Genomic DNA, 11,943 nt, shown 5'->3' with positions numbered 1-11,943 from the left:
GATGAATCTGTGCTGCAGTTCATGTTAACGATAAGTAGTGAAGTTCCTCCTCTACAGATAAGGGGAAAATAGGGATTTTTGTGTACTCACCGTAAAATCCTTTTCTCTGAGCCAATCATTGGGGGGACACAGACCATGGGTGTTATGCTGCTGCCACTAGGAGGTCGACACTAATTTGAAATAAAAAGAGTTAGCTCCTCCCCTGCAGCATACACCCTCATGCTGGCTCCAAGTGAACCAGTTAAGTGCAAAAGCAGTAGGAGATCATTAAAATCATGTCAGAGTACAACACATCAAACAAAAGAAAAGAACAAACCAAAAGGCTAAGAGGGTGGGTGCTGTGTCCCCCAATGATTAGCTCAGAGAAAAGGATTTTGCGGTGAGTACACAAAAATCCCTATTTCACCTTCGCCTCATTGGGGACACAGACCATGGGACGTTCCAAAGCAGTCCCTGGTGGGGAACATCATAAGAGATTTAACCCCATGTACTGATTAAAGAACTACCATCGCTTGCAGAATATGTCTGCCAAGGGGCGCATATGCAGGAGTCTGAGCGTGAATACTGTAGTGCTTTGAGAATGTGTGCAGACCTGATCTGCCGATGCCTGATGCCGAAGGCTCAAGAAGCACTCACCAATCGAAAAGAGTGTGCCTTAAACCCCGCTGGGATAGGCTTACCTCTGATGCGGTAGAACTCCTGAATAGCCCAGCGAATCACTCCGGCGATTGTGGCCCTGAAGATGCTTACAGAAGGGTGTCGTCCTCGAGATGTACCTTTTGAGAGCCCTCACCACGTGCAGGGCGTGAAGAGCTGTTTCCACCCAATGTACTGGTGCTGGACCAAAAGAGGGAAGGACAACGTTTTCATTACAGGTGGAAAGACAAGATCACGCTAGGCAAAAAAGATGGAAACAGTTTGAGGACCACCTTGTCCTGGTGGAAAAAACAGAAAAAAAAGCTTGACAGGACAGAGCGGTCAGCTCCAAGACTTGCCTGAAAAAAGACACTGCGACAAGGTGACTTCCCAAGACAGAACTGTCAGTGAGACGTCCTGCAATGGTTTGAATGAGTCTCCTGAAGAGCACCCAAGAGCAAATTAAGGTCCCAGGCCTCTAACGACATTCTACAGGGGGTACAACCTGGAAGGCTCTCTGAATGAAAACATTCTCTTGCAGTTTGGAAACAATCCTGCACTGGAATAAAAACAGATAAGGCCAAAATCTGGTCTTTGAGGAAGCTAATCGCCTAACCTGAGCCCAGGCCAGTCTGGAGAAATTCCAAATTGAAATGGAACAGGGAAGACACAAGGACGACGACCGCAGTCCCTGCACCATGCAAAAAAGGATTTCGGGTGCGGTGAAAGATGCAAGCTGATGCAGGCTTCCGAGCGCTAATCATGGTGGGAACCACCTGTTGAAAGAGCCCAGCTTGAGCTAGAACTGAGGCTTCAACTGCCAAGCCGATAAACACAGGGCCCCTGAGTTCTGGTGGCAAATTCGACTTTGGTAGACCTTATCTGGGCAATCCGGCAGTTGGTAGGAGACATCGACGACGATCTATCCTAACGCTGCATGCCATGCCAGGCATTATCCTTTGAAGTAAAGAAAACTGGGGATCCATGTACAGAAAACAAAACTGATGCCACAGGGGAACCCGTATGTACACCCCGAGGCCTATGTATTGCAAGACTAAGCTATGAAGTTGGATGCATTGGCATTCATTCTTGAAGCCAGCAGATCCACATCTGAAGTCCCCCATAAATTACAGTGGTTCCTCTCTGCCCATCGAAGAATGTGGGCTACCTCACGCCTGGCCGTCCTGCTGCGGTTACCCCTTTGATGACTGATATATACCAAGCCATGGCGTTGTCCGATTCAATTCCAATGGTGGGGAACAGCCAGAAGATAAGGAACTTCTGTAGAGCCAGTCGGACGCTCGGATTTCCAGGACATTGATCGGGAGGCTCGACTCCCGAATTGACCAGCATCCCTGAGCGGTGAGGTGACGAAAATCCGCTCCCCAGCCAAAGAGGCTGGTGTCGGTACACACCACTAGCCGTTGAGTCAGGAGAAAGGATTTTCCTTGGTTGAGAGAAGACTTCAATGTCCATCACCTGAGGGGCGGCCTGACCGGCATGAGCAAGCGGCACCAGCGATTGAGGGAGAACTTACTCCGTCCCAAGCCGCTAGAAGAGCATGCTGCAGGGGGCAGAGCAGGTTTCAGCATGGGGGGGTGAAAAATCTGAGTGGGCCCCTAACCAGGTAATCCTTACTACAGCTATGTGGTGCACCCTAATTGTGAATATAGGGGGACATCAGCAGATGACCGCACAGTGATTGAAAATAAATGTATATACATACAAAAACGAACACTTCTATTACTATATGGAGACCATATAGGGGTAGACAAGTCCTGCAGACCATATAAGAGATCACAGTACAACTATTGATGGTGACTTACCACTGACATTCCTTGTTATGGAATCGTTCACTTTTCCCATCTCTTCCATCTGGCCCAGACCGACATGACAACTTCTCCAGCCAGGACTCATCTGCAGAGATTACAACAAAGACATCTGACTTCTCACACTTCCTGCACCGTCCATATCTATGCCCAACCTGAGCAACCTACTCATTCTGCTGATATCCCGCTGCTGCTGCTGCTGCAATATGTGTCCTATAGCATCTGCTGTGTGGTACAATAACAGCTCCTCTTACCATCCCTCATTAGTAATGCCACCACTGTGCCCCTTACATAGTAATAACTGATGCTGATGGGAGGGGGTATCACAATGAAGACCTGAGGGAGGATTTCTTACAGCACCGCATGCCCCGGAGCCTAGAAGAAATCATTAACATAACAAGAGAATATAACATTTCTCCTCAAGAAGACCATAAATATGAAGCATACATATTTTTATTACCTGTATGCCCATATTAATAGGTCATATATGTCCCGGGAAGGGGGACAGATCCCCTTTAAATGTGATGCAGTTCATGGTTATTATATCGGAGCATGTTATACTAATACTTGTATAGGAGCCAGCTGGTAAGTATCAAAAACACCCGGCCTCCCCATCTTCAGCCCCCAGACAGCAATTACATGTAATAGAGTGCATATAATCTACTAACAAAACAACAAAACAGTATAATAATCAGCCCCTCAGGGCTGTTGCCCCTCAACCACCTCAGCCCTCACAATACCCCCATCCTCTAACATTCACCCCCACATGCTGTCCCCCTACTTCAGCCCGCACAATACCCCCATCTTCTCACATTCAACCCCCCCCAGTGCCGTCCTCCCTCCCCAATACCCCCAGTCCTCTCACATTCAGCCCTCCATGCCTTGTCTTCCTCGAGGTGAGCTGCTGCGGTTTTGGACAGTGTAGGGCCAAACACCCTCAATTCACCATCCCTTTAACAGGGAGGTGGAGCAGGACCGCCCGCCTCCTTGCATCATCTGCTGAACAGTGGTGATGCAGTTGGGGCTGCTTGGACACCAAAAGAAGGGTGCCTCTGTATATCCAGCATTCAAGCCCCGGGTGGACAGGACCAGTTGTCCGGCATTAGGCCTGGCTGCAGAAGGATACATGGAGGCGACACTCCATGTGCTCGTCTGTTGATGGTGCGGGGAGATCGGTGCTATTTAAGGCCCCTGTCGCTCATAAAAATTCAGCCCAGGCATGGCATCCGTCACAGGAGAGGGTACATGGAGGCGACACTCCACGTGCTCGCCTGTTGGTTCGGGGAGATCGGAGTCTTGAAAGGATCCGTCGCCCCTTCATCCGAAGAGATAAAAATCCAAAATTAAAATAAAAAATGGATTTTTGGTCTGAAAATCAGACCCGTGTGCCTCCTACGGATACCAAGCAAGAACTGGTTCACTTGGAGCCAGCATGAGGTTGTATACTGCACGGGAGGAGCTAACTCTGTTTCAACTTAGTGTCAGCCTCCTAGTGGCAGCAGCATAACACCCATGGTCTTTGTCCCCCAATGAGGTGAAAGAGAAAACTAATACACAGTGAAGGAATGCCTACATTAATCTCAGAACTTCTGGAGTGAACAGGAAAGCAGGATTAAGGCAATACTTAAAGCAGATCTAAACTTTCAATAAACTGTGCATAAATCAATAGTTTAGTATATGTTGTCTCTGTATGCTTGATGTTTTAGTTTGTTTTTCCTCTTAGCTCATGCTTGGAGAAATTAGCTGCTCTGATGACATATACACTATACATAGAATATAAGGGGAAAAACTGTTTAACATCTCAAATTCAGAAACACAGTAACAGGATCGATGAGGACGTGTGTGTTCTAGAATATGATTCAGCACGAACATGCTCCCTCCTCCCTTCTTCATAGACTGTGAAAAATATGATATGATGTGAAGCATTTAGTGAGCTGTATCCTGCTGAGACAAACCTTGACATCGAAAGTTCAGAGTAAAGCTAACACTATATTTTACAGTCTTTATACACCTGTCCTATTGATTTATGCAAAGATTGTTTTATTTCGATCCTAAATTATACAGTGCATGATACATTGAAATTCTTGAAAGAATAGGGTATTTTATTTTTTATAGGACAAAATTTTTAGTGCGAATTTACATAATTACAAAATGTGTAAGAAGAATCTTATGAAGTCAGCTGTATTTGAGCATTTCACAGTCACTCAACATAAACATTTTGTGTGTCAGTGTATAAGTGATCCAAATGAAAACAAATGCTGTGATGCCAAAATCACTGCATACTCAGACAGTGATAAAAATGCTCCTTCAAGAGCTTCCGAACTAAAAGACATTTACAATGCTGACACCCAGAAGTTTACAAAGCTTTAATTGAAAAAGATCACAGCAGCACCAAGAAACCAGAGCCCAGCACTGCCCGCCAGGCAAAGGAGGAAAGAGCGTCTCAAACATCAGTTACAATATATTTTTGTAAGTGACAAAGTTACTGTAACAGTCACAGGAGATGTGTTTAAAAGACAGAGATGCTTTGTGTTTCTTAAAATGGATGCCTGCACACGTCACAGAGTGAACCATTTTGCTATCAACATTCGATATGTTTGTGACAACAAAAAAATTGCTACCAAGATGATGGCAGTAAAAGATACTAAAGCTCATCACAGCAGCCAGTTGCTCCAGACCTTAGTGAAAAAAGTTCTGAAAGATTATGAACTCACAAAAGAACAGGTTCTTGCTATTGTAACTGATAATGCCTCAAACATAAGTACAATTAAACTGATGAATGAGAATAATGAAAGTGAACAGCAGCTAGAAGAACATTTCACATTCAGTATGCTGGAGATGGAAGGCCACAGTCCTGTTCCCATAATGGAGAAACAAACAGATATTACTGCAGAAGAACAGCAAAATGATTCTTTAAAGTTAGATGATCTTGTTGAAGCTGCTTCACATTTCTTTCCTATTCATCACATACGCTGTGTTTGGGCACACACTGCAGTTGGTAATAAGAGAGAGTCTGCAAAAAGGACATGCTGGAACTCTGATTAGCAAAGTGAGGAAATTGGTTATTGCTGCCAGAACCCCTAAAATTGATTCCATCTTGAAGAGACGTGTTGGAAAAGGGGCAATTGTGGTTCAATCCACTCGGTGGGGCAGCAACTATTTAATGATTGAGCGATTGCTTAAGCTGAAACCCTTCCTTGTAGATATGGCCAACCCTCAGGTAACCCTAAATGAAGGTCAATTGACACAGGTGGCCGAATTGAAGGAATTGCTTCACCCATTTACAGTGACTAAAAAGTTACAAGCTGAGGATTTAACTCCTGGCATTTTTTATAAAGGAGTGGAAGAACTTGCTATTTTGCCTGTCCCAAAAAGGAGGTTTAATCGCAGATGACATTGCTGCTTCAATGAAACGGAGACACACTCCTATTAGAAAATAAACTTCTTCTGGCAGCTGTTTATGTGGACCCGAGTCATCGTATATTGCTGGATGATCAATAGCTTACACTAAAGGAAAAGAAGCTCTGATTGAGGTAGCAGTTAGGATGAGTGGGCTACAGAACGGCCAAGAGGAAGAGGACTCGGCTCCTGCCAGTGCTGCTGCTGCAGTTTCTTCATCCTCATCAGATGAGGAGTTTGATTTCAAAAAGTATTTGGACGACATGGAGCAGGGAAAGCGTTTCCATAGGGAAAAATATTCCACTCCCATAGAAAAGACCATATTTCAGCAACATTTTTCACTTGCTCTCAAAGAAGTTGAAGAGTTCAATCGTTCATCAAAACTGACTGTGCACGAGGCAATTCCTTTACACCCTGAAATTGTTAGCGATGTTTCCCATATGGTTACTGCTTTGCCACCAACCCAAGTTAGTGTAGAGAGGTTGTTCTCTGGCCTTAAAATAATTAGGTCAGATCTGAGGTAATCTATGAAGGAGGATCTGTTGGAGGCAATACTATTTCTCAGAACAAATTCATAGACTGCACAAATGTTATTCAGTACGTTTTTGTTGAAAACTTTTTTCCCCCCACTTATTGTATAGTGTATAATAATTTTTTGGTTCTAACGTTGTATTTCAAGAAATATATTTTATATTCCATCTAAATGGCTTGATTTTTGTATCATAATAATGATTAAAAGCCTGGATGTTACCATTTTACTACAGTAAATGTATCACTTAAAGTTAAACATGAGCCATGTATGAGGGAGTCGGAGTTGGAGTCATGGAAATTGAGTAGTCGGAGGTTGGGCTAACCGACTCCACAGCCCTGTCGGTGACACTGCTTGTAAAAATAACAGGTACTTGCCCAAACCGTCAAGAAGCAGTGCCGCAATCTGGTTTCTTGGTCCACAATTTTCAATTAAATGGGCATATGAGGCTCATTCAGTTGCAATATATTGTGGTACAGGAAGTCACCGGCTTTCTGTACAGCAATAGTTACAGGCTGCCAGCCAGTCACAGGGCAGCAGCTGACATCAGCTCACAAGTCGTCGGCGTATGACGTCAGTCATGTGTCAGCGCGTCCGCACCTCAAATAAATGAGGGAGACGGCACCACTGGACTGTGGCCAGGTAAGGAGAATTTTGTTTTTCCGCTCTTTGTACTGAAAGCCACAGGATGGCAGCTCATATGGGGGCAGGATGGCAGCTCAAGGCTGAAGCCAAAAATGAGACACCAGGGGGCAGGGCTGTGGAGTCGATAAGCCAAACCTGCGACTCCAACTCCTCAATTTCCCTTACATTGACTCAGACTCCCACATATATTGCTTATATTTAAGTGAAAAATTTATTGTAGTACAATCTGAACACCAGACATTTAATCATTTCTATGATCCAATAATCAAGATATTTAGGTAGAACATAATATCTATTTATTGGAATACAACTTTAGAACACAAAAAACTAATAAATTGTAAATATGTAATACACTGTATAATATCGATTACATATATACAGTACAGACCAAAAGTTTGGACACACCTTCTCATTCAAAAAGTTTTCTTTATTTTCATGACTATGAAAATTGTAGATTCACTCCGAAGGCATCAAAACTATGAATTAACACATGTGGAATTATATAATTAACAAAAAAGTGTGAAACAACTGAAAACATGTCTTATATTCTAGGTTCTTCAAAGTAGCCACCTTTTGCTTTGATTACTGCTTTGCACACTCTTGTCATTCTCTTGATGAGCTTCAAGAGGTGGTCACCGGAAACGGTCTTCCAACAGTCTTGAAGGAGTTTCCAGAGATGCTTAGCACTTGTTGGCCCTTTTGCCTTCACTCTGCGGTCCAGCTCACCCCAAACCATCTCGATTGGGTTCAGGTCTGGGGACTGTGGAGGCCAGGTCATCTGGCGTAGCATCCCATCACTCTCCTTCTTGGTCAAATAGCCCTTACACAGCCTGGAGGTGTGTTTGGGGTCATTGTCCTGTTGAAAAATAAATGATTGTCCAACTAAACGCAAACCGGATGGAATAGCATGCCGCTGCAAGATGCTGTGGTAGCCATGCTGGTTCAGTATGCCTTCAATTTTGAATAAATCCCCAACAGTGTCACCAGCAAAGCACCCCCACACTATCACACCACCTCCTCCATGCTTCACGGTGGGAACCAGGCACGTACAGTCCATCCGTTCACCTTTTCTGCGTCGCACAAAGACACGGTGGTTGGAACCAAAGATCTCAAATTTGGACTCATCAGACCAAAGCAGATTTTCGCTGGTCTAATGTCCATTCCTTGTGTTCTTTAGCCCAAACAAGTCTCTTCTGCTGGTTGCCTGTCCTTAGCAGTGGTTTCCTAGCAGCTATTTTACCATGAAGGCGGCCTGCTGCACAAAGTCTCCTCTTAACAGTTGTTGTAGAGATGGGGGGGGCAGAACCTCATGCTGTTCCGCAGAATTTCATACTGCACACCTCAGCTGCTGCAGAACCTCATACTGCACACCCCTACACTTGAAAATAAAGCCTGCACCTTAAGAAGATGTGGTGATGAATGCAGTCTATTTATTCCAACTATCAATTGATGTTGATGTGTTACTGAAGACTAGCAATGCCTGTCCTGGGCATCCTTTTGGGCAGCTATGAGGTGTCCCTGACTGGTGCTAAAAAAAAAAAAAAAAAAAAAAAAAAAAAGTGTTAAGGTACTATCACACTTAGCGATGTACCAGCAATCCCGACCAGCGATAAGACGCGGTCAGGATCGCTGGTACATCGCTAAGTGGTCGCTAGTGAGCTGCCACACAGGCAGATCTCACCAGCGACATCGCTGGGGACTGGGATCGCTACTTACCTGTCACACCAGACGATCCTGCATCCTCCTGCCCGGCTCCACAAGTCGCTCGTCCTCACAGCAGGAAGCGCCGCAGGAAGCTGACGACGAGAAACAGTCCTGAACGTTCTCGCGCGATCAGCGATAACCAGCGGGGGAGCCGGTCGTAGGTAAGTATCACACACAGAGATATCGCTGCTACGTCACTAGTTATAGCGATATTGCTAGCGATATCTCTTAGTGTGACATACCCTTAAGTCTGTGTGCTATCCGGCTTTCATTCTTTTGGGTACAGATATGATATGGATACAGATATGGATAAATGGATATATAGATAGAGCAGATTTCTAATCTGCTTTTGCTATTGAAAACATTATCTATGAGCTCAAAAACCTTTCAGGTGATGCGGTTTTTTAAAAAGCTGATCTGCTTTTGCAACTGAAAAACATATCCCCAAAAAACGCAGGAAAAACGCTGTGTGTGAATGTATCCTTAGATCAGGAATAGAACAGCCATTTTATAGGACATTTCATAACTTTCCCAAATTCCTATGAAAAAATATTCAACACATTCTGCATTGAACTACTGTACCCAATTATATATTTTAGGAGTCGGTCCATTTTATACCGACTCCACCAAAATGAGCACGGACTCCGACTCCACGACTCCGACTCCACAGCCCTGCAAGGGGGTCAGGATGGGGAATATCATTACTGTAGAGGTTAATTAAGGGATATTACTGCAGTGATGTATTTTATTTTTAGAGGATACTGTTCAATGAAGGGGGTCCTGTTACTGTACTGAGCGACACTGTCGCCTTTTTTCTTCATCTGGTGTAGTGTAGAAGTCGGTAAAAATTAAGTAATGTGCTCTGTAAGCGGTGCTCTAGATAACTTATTTCGTACAAAGATGAGTCCTGGCTGGAAAAAGTGATGGCAGATGGAGATGAAAAGTAAAAATGGATGTCGTCACTGGAGAGTCAGTGTATTACATTTACACACAGTATACACTGTATATTATATACAGAGCTCCTGTGTACAATATCACCAGTGTTCACTGTATTACTTGTACACTGATACTATATACAGAGCTCCTGTGTACAATGTCACCAGTGATCACTGCATTACCTGTACACTGTATAGTATATACAGAACTCCTATGTATAATGTCACTGGTGATCACTGTATTATCTGTACACTGTCCACCGGTGATCCCTGTATTACTAGTACACTGACTGTATACTAAGTACAGATCTGTGTATAATGGCACTTATGGTGATATTCGTATTGTGTTTTTTTTTTAATTGATGATCAGTACTGTAGTAATTGGTCACTGTGTGGTTTTAACATGTGGTCTGGTCATGGTGTGGTGGTATTTGTTCCTTTTAAAAATTGAAAAATAAAAAATATACCTAAACTGTATTGAATATTTTAACAAATGTTTAATAAGTTACAGTAGTGTAGAGCCCAGCCACAATAGTATACAAAAGCTGCTGGCTATGTATGTGATCTGGTGATGGGAATTGTTAATGTGTGATTGGTGAGGATGTGGTACAGAAGTGAAGTTTTTCCAAGAAAGGGCAATAGGACTGTGTAAGGTTCGCAGGATGGAGGTTGAGCTCGAGTGGAGTCTCAAGGGAGCCCCAAAAATGTTGCCAGTATGGGGCTCCAAAATTCCTAGTGGCAGCCCTGCCTTGTGGTACCCCCACTTGAAACACTCTTTCAATTGGATGTGCAGCCATTACCACTGAGTACAATCACAGAGCCAGTTATGAACCCAACTAACCATAGCCTTGTCAGTCCCATACTTGGTCATTTTTTCAATAAGGATAGTATGAAATACTTTATCAAATGCTTTGCTATAGTCGAGATATACTATATCTACAGCATTTCCGTGATCCAACCAGTAGATATGCCAAGTAGAAATGAGCCACTCATTTTTACTTGTCATATCAATAAGGACAAAAGTTAAATTGTACCTTCATAAGATAGTTTAGAAACGTTTGTGGTCTTCGTAACTTTATTGCACAAGACAAGACAGGCAAAAAGGCTGAAAAATACATGCCACATGTTTCAGTTTGTTGTTTCTAGAAAGCGCAGGAGCCTAGTACATGGCACTTCACCAAGGCATCACTTATAGTATATACAGGCTAGAGGCTTTCTGATCGAACCAATGAAAAGCAAAAAAAAAAAAATCAATCAATGAAACATGGAGCAGTTAAAGCAGACTTGCTAGAATAGGTTAAAAAAAGAGAAATAAAAAACAGATATTATTAAATAAAACAAAACCAAAAGGACTTTTCATAGAACACACAGTATGTATGTAGAACATAGTGAACCTCTGTACAAATAAACCTTTTATGTATAATGTCTGGAAGGCACAATAGCAAAAATTATATAAGCATTGTGGGATATCAAACAACATCATGGTCAGCCATGACGTATATTACTGGTCATGGGCGAAAGTAAGAAACGCACCCAGTCATTGCTGAATGAATCCGACAACATCCCATGGGCTCTCACTGGTGTATTTACAGCAAATGGTGATTAAAAAAAAAAAAAAAAAATAGAATATTGATGATGAGCACAAGACACGACGTCGTAAACAGTCTCCCAGAGTGCTCATCTCCTCACTGTGCGAACCCACAATATGCTGCTAGTCCCAGTCTCTAAAGGTAGCATCTTCTTATTCTTGGAATCATACGTTGTGGCTTTGTCTCAATTTCAGTGCAAAACTTGATTAGTCCACTTTTACCACACTGTATATCTTCCTAACAAACCAGTAGCAAGCAAAGAAACCAATGGTACCTAGAGGGGAGAAAAATAACACTAGTTATTCCTATTCACTGCACCATGCGATAGTGTTCAAAAGATGAAAAGATGCAAATGTATAGTGCAGGGGTTACCGTGTTACAGACTACAAACAAACCCTGGGTGTAGTCAGACCTCACAGTACTCCATGTCAAGCAGCAAACAGAGTGACTGGGTGTGTACATACATATAAATATTGAATCCAAGTATAGGAAAGGCCGCACTCGACACGGACCCATGGAAGCGCTTGAACAGCGCGAAACGGCCGTTGTCAGCTTGTGAACACTCTTGCCACACCACTCTGACCTGACACGTAAATATGTGTCAATAAAGGAGTTATATTTTATCCTGTCGAGTGCGACCTTTCCTATACTTGGATTCAATGATTTGATCGCTGCGA

At 43.3% G+C, this 11,943-nt stretch overlaps 1 protein-coding gene across 2 annotated transcripts in view; it reads right to left on the bottom strand.

The window, feature by feature from the left end:
- Positions 1 to 10,734: 10,734 nt before the first annotated feature.
- LOC141048128 (transmembrane 9 superfamily member 2-like) overlaps positions 10,735 to 11,943 on the bottom strand; it is an 80,481-nt gene continuing 79,272 nt past the window's right edge. For both annotated transcript variants that reach the window (XM_073543562.1, XM_073543563.1), the window contains one exon: positions 10,735 to 11,540. In XM_073543562.1, coding sequence (XP_073399663.1) covers positions 11,473 to 11,540 — 68 coding nt within the window. In that variant the 3' untranslated portion in view covers positions 10,735 to 11,472. The remainder of the gene's footprint in view (positions 11,541 to 11,943) is intronic.

This window comes from Dendrobates tinctorius, unplaced genomic scaffold (genome assembly GCF_039654945.1).
Source record: "Dendrobates tinctorius isolate UK_male_01 unplaced genomic scaffold, ASM3965494v1 ptg000133l, whole genome shotgun sequence".
In the NCBI taxonomy this organism is placed as follows: Eukaryota; Metazoa; Chordata; class Amphibia; order Anura; family Dendrobatidae; genus Dendrobates; species Dendrobates tinctorius.
This window is presented reverse-complemented; position numbering and strand designations above follow the sequence as displayed.